Source organism: Macaca thibetana, chromosome 7 (genome assembly GCF_024542745.1).
Source record: "Macaca thibetana thibetana isolate TM-01 chromosome 7, ASM2454274v1, whole genome shotgun sequence".
Taxonomy (NCBI): domain Eukaryota; kingdom Metazoa; phylum Chordata; class Mammalia; order Primates; family Cercopithecidae; genus Macaca; species Macaca thibetana.
Window position 1 is genome coordinate 107,670,502 of NC_065584.1, and position 14,474 is coordinate 107,684,975.

Genomic DNA, 14,474 nt, shown 5'->3' on the forward strand with positions numbered 1-14,474 from the left:
CTATTCTTTTGACTTCTGAAAAATGTTTTTTAAAAATAATGAATGTGTCTAGTATTTCACCTACTCTGTTGTGCTCATAACAAAAACAATAGTAACAACAGCAGACAAGCAACCTGACCACCTACTAAGTGTGAAGCACTACCAGGAGTTTCAGACTTAAAGTGCTCAAAGGTGAACCTTCATCCTGCTTTTCAAACTAGCTTCAACTTTGTTCATCCCTTTATCTAAAAAATGGCTTCTAGTTGCTCATCCCAAAACTTTGACATCATTCTGCCTTTATTTCAACCCACACATTTGATCCATTGCCACGTCCTGTCAATTTTCCCTCCAAAGATTACTTTTAATTTAGCACATCTTGCCATCTTTACTGCCTTTCTTGTAGCCTAAGTCCTTATTAGCTAATCTAAATCGCATTAACAGCTTTCTGTTCTGTTCTCCCAGCTCCCACTATGATTCCCTCCAGTTTGTTATTCACACAGCAGCCAAAGTGATTATGTTAAAAGGCAATCAGAGCTTGTCATTCTTGCATTCCCCAAAGCCCCTCAATGGCTTGTCCTTGCATTAATGATGAAATTGAGGATTCTTGTCAGTCTCCTGTAGGCTCTTCCGGCACTATCCACCTCCCTGCCCTTTTAAAACAGACTCAATTTCTTTCTTTCTCTCTTTTTTTTAAGAGACGGGGTCTCACCCTGTCACCCAGGCTGTAGTACAGCAAAATGATCATGCCTCATTGCAGATTCATCCTCCTGGGCTCAAGCAATCCTCCTGCCTCAGCCTCCTATGTAGCTGGGACTGCAGGCATGTGCCATCATGCTCAGCCAATTTTTTGTTTGTTTGATTTCTGTAGAGATGGGGTTCTCACTATGTTGCTCAGGCTGGCCTTGAACCTCCCAAAATACTGGCATAACAGGCATGAGCCACCATACCTGGCCTGACTCAATTTTTAGAGCAATTTTAGATTCACAGCAAAATTTAGTGGAAGGTGGAATTTTCCCATAGGACCCCCCTGCTTCCTTATATGCACCGCCACCCCTGCTATCAACATTCCCCACTAAAGTGATACAGTTATTACATTCGATGAACCTACGTCGACACATCATAATCACCCAAAGTTCATAGTTTACATTAGGTCTCACTCTTGGTGTTGTAAATTCTATGAGTTTGGACAAATGTATAATGACATGTGTCCACTATTATAGTATAATGCAGAGTAGTTTCACTGACCTAAAAATCCTCCATGCTTTTCTCTTTCATCCCTCTCTCCTCGTTAACTCCTGGCAACCGTGGATCTTTTTACTGTCTCCATAGTTTTGCCTTTTCCGGAATGCCATAGAGTTGGAATCATATAGTATGGAGCCTTTTCGGATTGGCTTCTTTCATGTGGTAATATATTACACATTTCAGTTTCCTCAGTGTCTTTTCATGACTTGATAGCTCATTTCTTTTTTTTTTTCATTTAAAACATTTAAGAGAAAAAATTAAATTAATGGAATGTTTCACAAATTTCCATGTCCTCCTGGCACAGGGGGCATGCTAATCATCTCTGTATCATTCCAATTTTAGTATATGTGCTGCCGAAGCGAGCACAGTAGCTCATTTCCTTTTAACACTGAATAATATTCCATCGTCTAGATGTACTGCAGTTTATTTACCCATTCACCTACTGAAGGACACTTTGGTTGCTTTCTACTTTTGGCAAAAGGTCAAAGCTTACCATGTAATTCTTCCATTTTATAAACAGTCTGTTGTTGCCCTTTACTGCCATCAGTTAAGTTTTGGGCTCTTTGACCAAATGATAATAGTAATCCTTCTCAGTGGGATTATGCTTGTGTTTTCTGAGTTCTTGACCATGATCATGCATTGCTTTTATAATTAAAATGAATCGTTATTAAAAGTAATTTAGGTTGGGTGCATTGGCTTCTGCCTATAATCACAAGACTTTGGGAGGCCAAGAGAGGAGGATTCCTTGAGCCTAGGAGTTCGAGACCAGCCTGGGCAACATGGGGAAATCTTGTTTCTACAAAACCTTTTTAACAATTAGCTGGGTGTGGTGGCCCAAGCCTATGGTCCTAGCTACTTGCTACTCAGGAACCTGAGGCAAGAGACTGGCTTGAGTCCAGGTGGTCGAGGCTGCACTGAGCTATGACTGCACTACTGTACTCCAGCCTATGATAGGGTGAGATCCTATTTCTAAAAAATAAAAATATAAATATAAATAAATAAAAGAAATTTAGTCTGGGCTCAAGGAGTGCACTCTGGATAAGGTGATGTTTGGACAGTGAGGTTTTGAAAATTTGAGTAAACGTTAGATAAACCAAGGTGAGGAAGAATGACAAGCAGAAGGGACAGGAATGTAACAGCAGGTACAGATGTGTTTAAGGGTCCAGGAGTACATTCTGGAGAGTTGAGGTGAGAATACCCACGGAATAGTGCTAGGAGATGAGGCTACCAGTGGAGGTGGAAACCAATTGTTAACTTATTCTGAAAGTTGAGAGAGGAGCTGTTTCATAATTTTATAAAGAATTTCAGCTTGTCTTTAGAAAGGTCATTTCAGTGGCAAAGTGGCAGGTTATTTGCAGAGGACAGGGATCTAGCCAAACAATAGAAGGTCAAGTATGGGATAATAAGAACTTAAAATAAGGCAAGAGGTAGAATGAATTCAGTGGAGACAAATTCTAAAGGTTAAGGATGCATTTTTTTTTTTTTGAGACAGGGTCTTGCTCTGTTGTCCAGGCTGGAGTGTAATGGTGTGGTTACAGCTCAGTACAGCCTGGAGCTCCTGGGCTCAAGTAATCCTCCCAACTTAGTCTGCACTCTACCCCCAAGTAGCTGGGACTACAGGAATGTTCCACCATGCTAGGATAATTTTTATTTTTTGAATTTTTTGTAGAGATCAGGTGTAACTTTGTTGCCCAGACTGATCTCCAACTCCTGACTTCGAGCAACCTTCCTATCTTGGCCCCCCACAATACTGGGGTTATAGACGTGAGCCACTGAACCTGGCCCTGGAAACAGATCTTTTAGGACTGAATGTTTGGTTGGATATGGGGAGCGAGAAAATGATATCTAGATTTCTGATATCATGATTTAACTAGATAGATAGTGAGACCATTCATCAAGACAAAATATTGGGTTAGAACCAGGGGCATGGGGCAAAGGTGATGAGCTAGATGTGCCTGTGAATATTAAGTTGATATATGAATTTAGAGCTTAGGAGAGAAATCTAGACTAGAAATATAGATCTAGGGCTGTCACATGGTTAAATCTAATCATCTAATGTCCTTGGGGACTGAGTAAGAAGGACAGGTTGTACTCTCAAGTACAGAGTCCTGGTGCCCATGATTGACGGGACAAGCACAGGGAGAGATGCCCCTGATGGGGCATTAATTTAATTTAATAATTTATTTGTGGAAGCATCACTCTAATCTCTGCCTTCATCTGCACCTCACCTCCTCTTGTCTATCTCTATGTTTTCCCCTCCTTTCATAAGGACACCTTCATATGATTTCATCTCAACATCCTTAATTACATTTGCAAAGATATTTTTCCAAATATGGTTACATTCACAGGTTCTAGGTGCCATGTCTTTTTTTGGGCAGAGTGCACAATTCAACCTACTACACATAGTAAGGAAGGAATAGGCTGAAATGAGTAGGGATGGTGAGCATAAATCCATCTTTCAAAAAGTATGAATCAGAAGAATAGAGGGAAAGATACAACTACAGCCAGAGGGGGATGTCAGGTCCAGGAAGAATGTCTTCAAGATCAGAGATACTTGGAAAAGCACTGGAGCAGATACAGTTTTTAGGGTACCTGAAGCATATATAATTAGAAGGGCCCTCTTTATTTATTAATTTTTGCGACAAGGTCTCTGTCACCCAGACTGGAGTACAGTGGTGCTATCATGGCTCATTGCAGCCTCAACCTCCTGGGCTCAAGTGATTCTCCCACCTCAACGTCCTGAGTAGCTGGGACCACAGGTGTGCCACCACTGGCTAATTTATGGCAGATTCTTACATAGAAATCCTTCCCAGTTGCAGTCCAGCTTCCCCTCCCCAACTCAAACATTTCAATTCTCAGCAACTCTCAGCATTTGTGGGAGCCCAGACTGGGAACAGCAGGTAGGCAAGACAGAGGGAAAAGGAGAGAGTGGTTGACTGTGAAACTTAAGCTTCATTAACTTCATGGTAAATCCATGAATGAACAAGTATATATGTTGCCAGGCCCTTGGGTGAGTGGAGTATTGACTGAGAGGTAGAAATATACAACTAATGCAGTGAAGTTCCTGGGCTCTTCAAAGGAGTTGATAACAGAAACAAAGGAGACAGATTGCCCATGGACAAGGAGGAGGGACACCTCTTCCCTTGAGGCAGGTAGGAAGAGTGAAATATGGGCCACTGATCAGTTTGTATGGGAATGGACAGGAGGGTGAGATATTGTTTGATGGCCTCAATTGAGTGAAATATGAAGCAAAGGCATCTAATCAGAATGAGGGGGCAGGATTTTGAGGAGGAATGAGAAATTTGAAGATGCTCTGAAGAAAATGGAGATGACAAAATATGGTTAGAGAATAGTGCCCTATGCAGCTAGAGGGAGTAGAAAACCATTGCCTTTGGCACAGTTGGTGTGTGAAGCTAAGGTCGCTTTGACTTTGGGTCAAGGTCATGGACCTACTTGGTGGCTTCCTGTGATGAATAGCTGTGATCAGGACTGTGTAGACTTCAGATTTAGAGAGAACTGCATTCGGATTCAATTTCTACAACTAATTAACTGAAGACCACTTGGCAACTCCCTTATCATCTTTGAGCCTTGGCCTTTTCATCAGGTAAAAAGGAGATATTATCCTCCTTGTAGGTCCTGTTTTAAATTCATTTTTCCACAAACCAGCATTCCAAGTGCCCAGCACAATAGCTGATGCACAGGAGGCCTGCAGTCAACATGAGCTCCCCTTCCCACGTTTACCCTTCTGCTCACTGCTCACCACCCCCTGTTCTTATTAATGGTCTAAGTCCAGTTGCATAGTTGGCTCCAGGAGTTTCCAGGGTTTAAAGGGGCTTGCAGAATAAAGGTGGTTTCAGTATGAATTAGTCCATTTTAAATGAGTGCTTCTCATCACTTTTTTTGTGATTCTAATGAGTAAGCCAGTTCTTTGAGTGATGAGGAGTGACACCCTGGTCGCTGAAAGCTGGATGCTCTTTTGGCTAGGTGATTTGAATTTAATAATTATATGTACTTCCTAAGAAGTGACTCAGACACTTCTTGGTTGAATTCAGTATCTTTCCTTCAACAGGATAATGTTCACATAAATTTCCTTTCTTGTGCCACGTGGCCATGGGCATCAGTTAGGCAGATTAAGTGTCTGGTGAGCACCTACTTCATGCTTCCTGGTGATTCTTTCTGCTTGCCTCAGGATCACTGATGTGAGCCATAATGACTACTTGGCATAGACTACACGTAAGTCTTGTAAATGTCTGTATAGTTTTCTCATTTAAATGAACATGTCACAATGCTCTTGGGAACAACTTTCCATTAGCCTGAGCACAACAGACAGCCTGAGACAGCAGTGCTCACTGAATGAAATTTGCTTCTGCTTTGGAGGTCTGATTTTTATTAGAGGCATGACCTGGTTGGTACCAGCTCTGCAGACCAAATCTGATTTGTCATTCATGTTTATTGAATTCCCTGATAACTGTGCAGATGAAGAAACCACTTAGAATTTAGAATAAAAATAAAAATAATAGCAACTAACACTGGGTGCTTAGCCCAGGTATCAGGCATTGTGGAAGCCCTTTACTATTAGCTCATCATAATCCTATCAAGTAGGTACAGTATTTATTCCCTGCTTTGTTGATAAGGAAACTGGAAATTGAAGAGGCTAAGTAAATTGCCCAAGTTGTACGGTATCTTAGTCAGTTTGGGCAGCTATCACTAGCTGCCATAGATTGGGTGGCATATTAACAACAGAAATTTATTTTTTACAGTTCTAGAGGCTGGGAAGTCGAAAATCAAAGTGCTGGCAGATTCAGTGTCTGGTGAGGGTCTGCTTCCTGCCTCCTGGTTCATGGAAGCTGTGTGCTTACATGGCAGAAGGGATGAGGGAGGTATCCAGGGTATCTTTTATAACGGTACTAATCCTATTTGTGAGGGCTCCACCCTCATCACCTAATCACCCCCACAATGTTTCACCTCCTAATACCATCACCTTGAGGGTTAGGTCTCTGCATATGAATTTGGGTGCAGACACAAACATTCAGTCTATTTCTATTGCACATAGCTAGGAAGTGGTAGAGCTGGAATTTGAACCCAGGGAACCTAATTTCAGAAACCAATGTCTTAATTATTGGACTATACTGATCATACTTTTTGTATTGATACAAGTGTAGCTGAAGTTTGTAACTGAAAATGATGTATAATTCGGTAAAGAACAGTCAGTTCAAGAGATGATTCATGCTTAGATGGCTTAGTACAGAGATTAAAAGTCAAATGTCTACACACTGCCCCAGAGAGAAACTGCTCAGATGTAGTCACGTTGGGTGGTGACTGGTGGTGAACTGGAGGATACATGCTCATTGTGAAGGGGGCAACTATGTATAAACATGTTGGAAGTTTTGTTTTGTTTTTGTTTTTGTCAAGAGAAGCCGGAAAACTGGATTTTAATGTGAAACTTCTAATTTTAAAAACCATCTTCTTGTTAATAACCGTGCTTTATCCATTAATGGTTATAGTCCTGTATAGTATAGGCTGGATTTTCCTGCAGTAACCAACAACCCCCAAAGCTCAGTAGCTTAAAACAATTAAAGGTTACTTCTTGCTGATACCACTTGCCCAACAGCGGTTGACAGGAGCCTCAGCTCTTAGAATGTCTGGGAGACTAAGGTTGAGGTAGGCTTTATTTGGACTCATTTGTTACATAATAACTGCAGTAGTGCAAGGGGAACATGGGACTCAGACACTGACCCTTGAATCTTCTTATAGAAGTGACACAGATCAATCACTTAGACTCATATTTCATAGGCCAAAGTTAGTTAATGACCACACCTAACTTCAAAGGGAGTGGAGAAGTACAGACCTTCTGTGGGCTGAAAGAACCAAAATGTTTTTGAGTATCCCTACTGACTACCACAGCTCCATATACTCTGATTTTTGAGACAGAAATGTCAGATTTTCTCCCCCCAAGTTAGAATCCAATTTGCAGGTATTTCAAACAGTTGATTTAAAAAAAAATTGTTTTGTTCTTGAATGATTAAATTTGACTGCTCTGAAAAATTCATATTTTGCTTCATTTGGACTAGTGCCACTTATTTAAGTATTATCGTCTTTTAGCTGATTAGGAAATCATAAGCAGGAACTGTGAAATAATTTTTAACTGAAGTGATGATTTATAGATGAATATTTATTCCAAAAAGCACTACTCATATATTTAAAATATTTGTTTATATCATCCACTATCTTGTGTGACTTGTCTCATTAACTACACTGTAAAGTAAGAATCTTATGTTATTAATTTATACTATGTAGTGTCTGGCAATATATAAAATGGTTATTTAATAGATGTTAATAAATTTTATTGATATATCTGTCAATTAGTAGTTAATAAATCACTGTAATTAGAGATCATGACTTCAGACGATGTCATAGAAGTTGGAAACACTTCAGGCAATTTTTTAGAAGTTGCTTATTGTTGATTATGATGGGATATGAAAGCCAAAATTCAGTAGCCCCTCAATTTCAAAGGCATTTCTGGCTTATTTCTTATGAATTCCAATGCAAGACTTTCTTTTCAAATATCATTTTTCTGTGATGTTTTCACATGCTTTATTTGGTTATAACATTTGGATGAATTGTAACTTTACAAAAATTATGAAGCAAATATAAGTGCTCAGGGAGGTATTCAATTGCCCGAGATCTTACAAGGCCTTAAACACTCTTCAAAACAAGCCCCTCCTAGGTCCTAAACCCACACCCTTCCTGGATGACTAGATAGAGAGTGATTCTCCTTCTCATGAAATGCAGAGTGCTCAGGGACATGAATGTGTGAGGACAGAGCTTGGCCCAGGAGCAGTGTTTCTATAATTTAATAGTGGAATTACTCCCCTTGGAGAAAGTTGCATGAACACAAGTTACTCATTGATTGAATCTCGACCATGCAAGTGTGTTTCCAAAATCAATCACTCTTAAGTTGTTCCACATGTACTTGTAAATATTAATACAATGGCCTGTGTAACTGGGCTTTTGTTGTTGTCTATCTGCTGATACTTAAGGTAGAGGAAGTTGTAATGTAGTGTTAAGATTCTGGGTCGGATAACTTGGGTTTTAAAACCATTACCAACACTGTATACTAGCTGTATAATATTGGCCAATCATTTACTCAGTAATGTTTAGATTCCTTATTTATAAAATAGAGTGAAAGGTATCACCTACATCATAAAATTGCTCTGAAGATTAAATGAAATAATGTGTACAATATTCATGGCATAATGCCAGGTACATGCTAAGCATTCAATAAAAATCAGCAATTATTAATATTGTATTACCATCTTTATAAAACCATATAATCAGGATTAAAGGATCTCAAAAGTCATTGGATAAAAGCACTCATCCAATGATTTAATCCCCCCTACAATTGTTCCACCAAGAGGTCTCCTAGACTATGACTGAATACTTATAATTAGATAACTCTGACTTTTCAAACTTTCTCATATTGAACCAAATTATGCTTAAACCTGTAGCTTTCACCATTTGGAAATACAAAGAACAAAAGTAGACCCTTTCCTCATGATAGCTCTTTGTGAATTTGAAAATATCTCTAATCATAAGCTATTCCCTCAACTTCCTTGGAACTTACTACCTCTCCCTGAAATTTTCAGTAGGTCTTTCTCTTTCCCTTCGACACCAAAATGTTGGAAAGAATAGTGTATAAATAATTGTCCCAACTTCCTCTAGTTTCATTTCTTCTTCAACAGCTTGAATATAGAGTCTAATTCAACAACTCTCCAAGCTGAAGCATGGGGGCTACCCAGGAGTCAAGATGAAAAACAGAGAGAAATAATAACATTGGCCGTCTTTTATTGAATCCTTTATAATGTTTGAATGATTATACTAAGAATTTTACATATGTTTTCTCATTGAATCCTCACTAGGCCCTATGTGAAGTATATATTGGTATTATTCTCTCTATTTTACTGTTGAGGAAAACGAGTCTCTGAGAGTTTGAATTTTTCAACATCCTGCAGCTTAAAAGGTTGGTGGGTGGATCCAGGTTTGTACGTGGGTGTTTTCTTCCTCCAAAGTCCCTGCGCTTAAACACTAGGTTTATAAATAAAGTTAGATGAATATGGGAAGGAAGAGATAAACCATCAAATCAGTTGATATTATTGTCTTTTACACATTATGTAAAATATATGCTTACAAAATAAAAAAGAAATATAAGACATGGCCTTTTTTTCTCATATAAGCAAGCCTGTAATCTAGCAAATACACACACATATGTACACATGAAAAATGACAAGAGAAGGAAAGATAGCAGTATAAACACATATTTTATATGAGACATCTCTCCTTTTAGTTCCTTTTTATATTTTAAAAATTGTTTATAAATATATAGGTATGACAGAGGTGGAGATACATAGGCCTAGGTACAGCTAATGATAAAGTCGAGGAGCTATAAACATATAGATAAAGGCTACAGACAGATATTAATATAGGGATATAGGGATATAGGTATTTAGAGATAGAAGTAAAAACAGAAAAAAAAGATATTTAAAGTAAAACTATGAACCAGAAGGTTATGCATGAAATTTAGGACAGTGGTTGTTTTGGGGAGGAAATGAAAGAACAGGACAAGTGTAGGACTGGGGAGAGAGGAAACGTCTGTCATGTTCTGTTTATTTTATATACATAAAAATGCCTGGACTGGGCAGTGTGGTACACGCCTGTAATCCCAGCACTTTGGGAGGCCAAGGCAGGAGGATCACTTGAGCCCAGGAATTCAAGACCAGCCTGGGCAACATAGGGAGACCCTGTCTTTTCATCACATTTTAAAAAGCTGGGTGTTGGGGCACAGGCCTGTGACTCAACCTCCCAGGCTTAAGTGATCCCAGCTACTTGGGAGGCTGAGGTGGGAGGATCACTTGGGCCCAGAAGGTTGAGGCTGCAGCGAGCCACAGTCCCACTATTGCACTCCATCCTGGGCAACAGAGGGAGGGGGTATGGAGGGACAGCTTCAAATCTTTATTAATATTTCGGCCTTGCATTAGAATCATATAAATGATACTATCCTGTAAGACATTATATCATTTACATTTATAAAACTATGTTCTCATAAAAGAGAGCCAAACTGTAAATTTAAGGATTACATCACAACTAAGGTTCCTAAAATGAAGGGAGTTCCCCATCCCCTGGTTTTGGGCACCACTGACCGCCATGCTTCTGTTGGCAGGCAGTGGGCTGTGATCGGCAACTGGGAAGCAATGCCAAGGAGGACAACTGTGGAGTCTGTGCGGGTGATGGCTCCACCTGCAGGCTTGTACGAGGACAATCGAAGTCACACGTTTCTCCTGAAAAAAGTAGGTTTTAAACCCACTACGGTATTACCGTCATACAAGATGTATTTTAGACCATCTATTGCTAGAATAACATTTTCTGAATGCTGACCTTTTTTAGTTGGAAGTAGCTTTTGTACCAGTTTTCTAAAAGTGAAATTTCTTCCAAAAAGTGTGTATCAAACTTTTGTTCCCATTATATCTTTGAAGAGGGCCTGTTTCTTTGAACCTTTGCCAATGCAGGGTATTACTGTTTTAAAAAAATATATTCGCCAATTTTTTAGGTAAATCGTGAAATAATAATTTCTTTTATTTGTCTTCCTTTGACTGCTAACAAGGTAGAAAATATTGTCATGTATCTATTGACCATTTATACTTTTTAATTTCTCAGTTAGCTATTGAAGCCATTTATCAATTTTCCTATTTGGATGTTGATCTTTTCCTCATTGTTGAGAGCTTTTAATATATCACCAATACTAACATTTTTTCTGTCATATCTATTTCAAATGTGGGTTCCAGTTTGTTAATTGACTTTCAATTTTGTGTAATCAGAGTTTCTAAGTTTCTAAGTATTATGTATTTGGAAATTTCCATCTTTTCATTTTAATAATATCTGTCTTTTAAAACATCCTTTAGTTTGGGGATTCAGTAAACTTTTTCTGTAAAGGGGTAGATAGTAAATATTTTAGACTTTGCTGACCATATAGTCTCAACTACTCAACATAGCTGTTGCAGTGTAAAAGCACACACAGACACGTGTAAATAAGTCAGCATGGCTACATTCCATTGAAACTTTATTTACAAAAATAGACTGAAGGCTGAATTTGGCCCTCAGGTTATAGTTCGTTAACTGCTCCTTTAAAGGAAACAAAAATTATTCATGCGTATTTTCTGCAAGTACTTTTTGGGTTTGTTTTTCTTTATAATAATTCTTTCTGAATACCCCATTGTTGGTGGTATTCAGTTATAAGTGTAGGTGAGTTCAGCCAAAGATTCGATTTTAAATCTTTTATTCATTTGAATTTAGTTTGATGTAACTTATAAAGTTGGCATCTTACTTATTTTCGCAAATGGGGAAAGCATTAAGGGGAGGGGTAGAGGGTTTTTCAGGCAGAGGAAACACAAAGTTCATGGCGTGACACTGGAGAAGAACCTGGGTTTTTTGAGGAACTCCTAATATGTTGTTCAGGCCTGACTGTACATTGAATAGGGTAGAAGGTAAGACAGAATGGCATTTGGAGTCAAAGACTTCATTATTGTGTTTTATTTTTCAGATTAAGTGGAGCCATCAAAGCGATTTAGGCAGTGGAGTGATATGGTTAGGTTAGTGTTTTAGTAAAATAGTTATGGAGGCTGGATTTACCTGTCAGATGAGCTTGGAAGCAGGGAGTCCAAATAGGAAGTGTCTTTCAAAATATTCGAAGTGTTTAAAATAATAAGGCCTTGATGTAGGGTAGCATGGCAGGAAATGTACAGGAAGGAACAGGTGGAGAGATCTTTAGGATGTAGAATGAACAGACTTTGGTAATTCTTTGAATGAAGGTTACAAGAGAAAAGAAGCAGCTTGAATGGCCCAAATTTTCCATCTTGCACAGCTGGGTGGACATGTTTGCTATTCATTTGGGTAAGGAATTCATGAAGAGGAGACACATATCAAAGGTGAAAGTCCATCTCCCTGAATTTTATTCTCTCCAAAATTTTCACCCTGTAAGTATCCAGTGCCTAAGTATCTTTCTGATGCCTGCAAACAGATGTTGATTGTATTTTGTTTGTGGTTGGAGGGTTTATCTGAAACATGCTAGTTTATCATGGTTGATAGCAAAACCCCTTGTTGGTGGTATTCAGTTATAAATGTAGGTGAGTTCATCCAAAGAGAGTATGTAGAATATAAGAGGAAGCCAATAATCTCATCCTGAGGAAAAGCTGAAGTCAAAGCATTTAGCCAGGGAAGAAGTTTAAGGGAATCTAACTGAGAAGGAATGAATAGAGTAAGTAGGTAAATGCAGAACTTAGCAAGAGCAGTACCATGGACCCCAAAGGAATAAGTAATTTCAAAAATGCGATGGGGGTGGCCAGCAATGTTCAATGCTCTTATGAGTTCAACTGGAATAAGGGCCTAAAAGTTTGTCTTTAGCAATTTGAAAGTCATTTATGATGTGAACAAGCATGATTTTGATGAACTTCAGGCTGAAATCAAAGCTTGATTGCAATGGGTTGATGAGTGAAGAGAATGTATAGAGGGAAGGATTTGCTCAGGACAAGAGGATGGGAACAGACCAACACCCTGTCAACAACTGGATAGCTCTACAGGGTTGGTTGGAGAACACCGTGAGGTGTTCCAGCCTATTGCCTTTATTTGGCTCTTCATTAAGAGATAGAGTTGGCCACTAGGAGTGAGAGCTCAGAGACTTCAGCCTGTTCCCATGAAGGAAAGAAGAAGGAACCATCAACAATAGTACAAAGATAGAAGAGTAGCTGTAAGGGCCTAGCTGAAACTGGAAACCATGAATTCATGGAGATTCAAATTTTTGGACTTCATGAAGGAGGTGGCTTTGAATGGTGGTATATCAATGAGGAATGTATTCTACTGCAAATCACAGAAAATTCAACTTAGAAACATTGGAGTTTATAAATCTTTTCTAACAAAAAGCCTGGAGTAGGCAGCTAAGGCTGAGGATGCTGTTTTACTGTGTCTTTCAGGAACCAGGCACCTTTCTCTCTTCTTCACATCCTTAGAGGGTGGTTTTTGCCTATGTGGCTACAAAGTCATTATTGGACATTGAGATGTTACATCCACACATCCCAGATAATAAGGAAGAACATAGTGTGAAAAGCATTTTTTAAATACTGTGCTCTTTATTCAGGAAAGGATATTCTCCCCAGGGAATTTTGCTTCATTGACCAGAATTATGGTGTGTGACACCCTGGCTTCCAAGGAGGCAGGAAACCAAGTAGTTAGCATTCTATCCATTTGGTTATTACTAATATTGATCAAATGCTTTGTAATTACCGAAGTTCTCTTCAGACATATCATTTAATTCTACCAGCATTCTTATATTATAATTTGGATAATGTCCTACCTGTTTTACAGATGAGGAAACTAAGGGTGAGAAATGTTAAGAAACATCTCCCATAATTAATTATGAAAGGAAATATTGGGAAGTGGTTAAGAAATTGGGGTCTGGAGCCAGCCTTCCAGGGTTAAGTCCTGGGTCTGTTGCTTATGAGCTGTGCAGAGTTATTTAAGTATTTCACTTCCATGGGTATCTTGGATCTCTAATTTTAAACTGGGAATAACAACAGTACTGCCTTTGTAGAGATGTTGTCAGGATTTAAAAGATCAACCCATGTTGAGAACTCCAAATAGCATAGTAATTAGACAGTACTCAGTAAATGCTAGCTGCGTTTTTGTTAAAAATATTACTCATTGGGGTCCCAAAGGGTGTCACACTGATACGGGAGGTGGGCAGGAAATTGCTGGGTAGAGAAGGGCGGGGTTCCTGGCTAGGGTTCCCCCCTTGGGCCTGTGCCCACTGGCGTGGGTGAGGACAGGGACTCTGTTTTCGCACCCAAATGTTGCATTTTCCAAGACCACTCTGGCCTGCCGTGTCCCCCATTCTGTGCCTGTAAAAACCCCAAGATCCCAATGGTCACACACACAAGTGACTGGATGTTGAGAGGAACACACTGGCAGAAGAACACACAGACGCCGACAGGCCATTGACAGTGGAACGACACAGATGCAGAGGGAAATTTGGTCAAGGGTAGATGGATGAGAGCCCAGCTGCTAAGTGACCCAACTCCAGGGGAAGACCACCTTCCCACTCCATCCCCCTTCTGCCTCCCCACTCATCTGCTGAGAGCTACCTCCCTCCACCATTCAATAAAACCTTGCACTCATTCTCCAAGCCCATGGTACTGGAAAAAAAATGG

At 39.4% G+C, this 14,474-nt stretch overlaps 1 protein-coding gene and 1 non-coding gene across 7 annotated transcripts in view; one reads left to right on the forward strand and one right to left on the reverse strand.

Moving 5' to 3' along the window:
• ADAMTSL3 (ADAMTS like 3) overlaps positions 1 to 14,474 on the forward strand; it is a 414,992-nt gene that overhangs the window by 183,721 nt on the left and 216,797 nt on the right. For all 6 annotated transcript variants that reach the window (XM_050796105.1, XM_050796106.1, XM_050796108.1 and 3 more), the window contains exon 7: positions 10,439 to 10,565. In XM_050796105.1, the coding sequence (XP_050652062.1) occupies positions 10,439 to 10,565 (127 nt within the window). The remainder of the gene's footprint in view (positions 1 to 10,438; positions 10,566 to 14,474) is intronic.
• LOC126960162 (U6 spliceosomal RNA) lies at positions 1,481 to 1,587 on the reverse strand. The gene has a single exon (XR_007727753.1). It is a non-coding gene; the product is annotated as a U6 spliceosomal RNA (small nuclear RNA).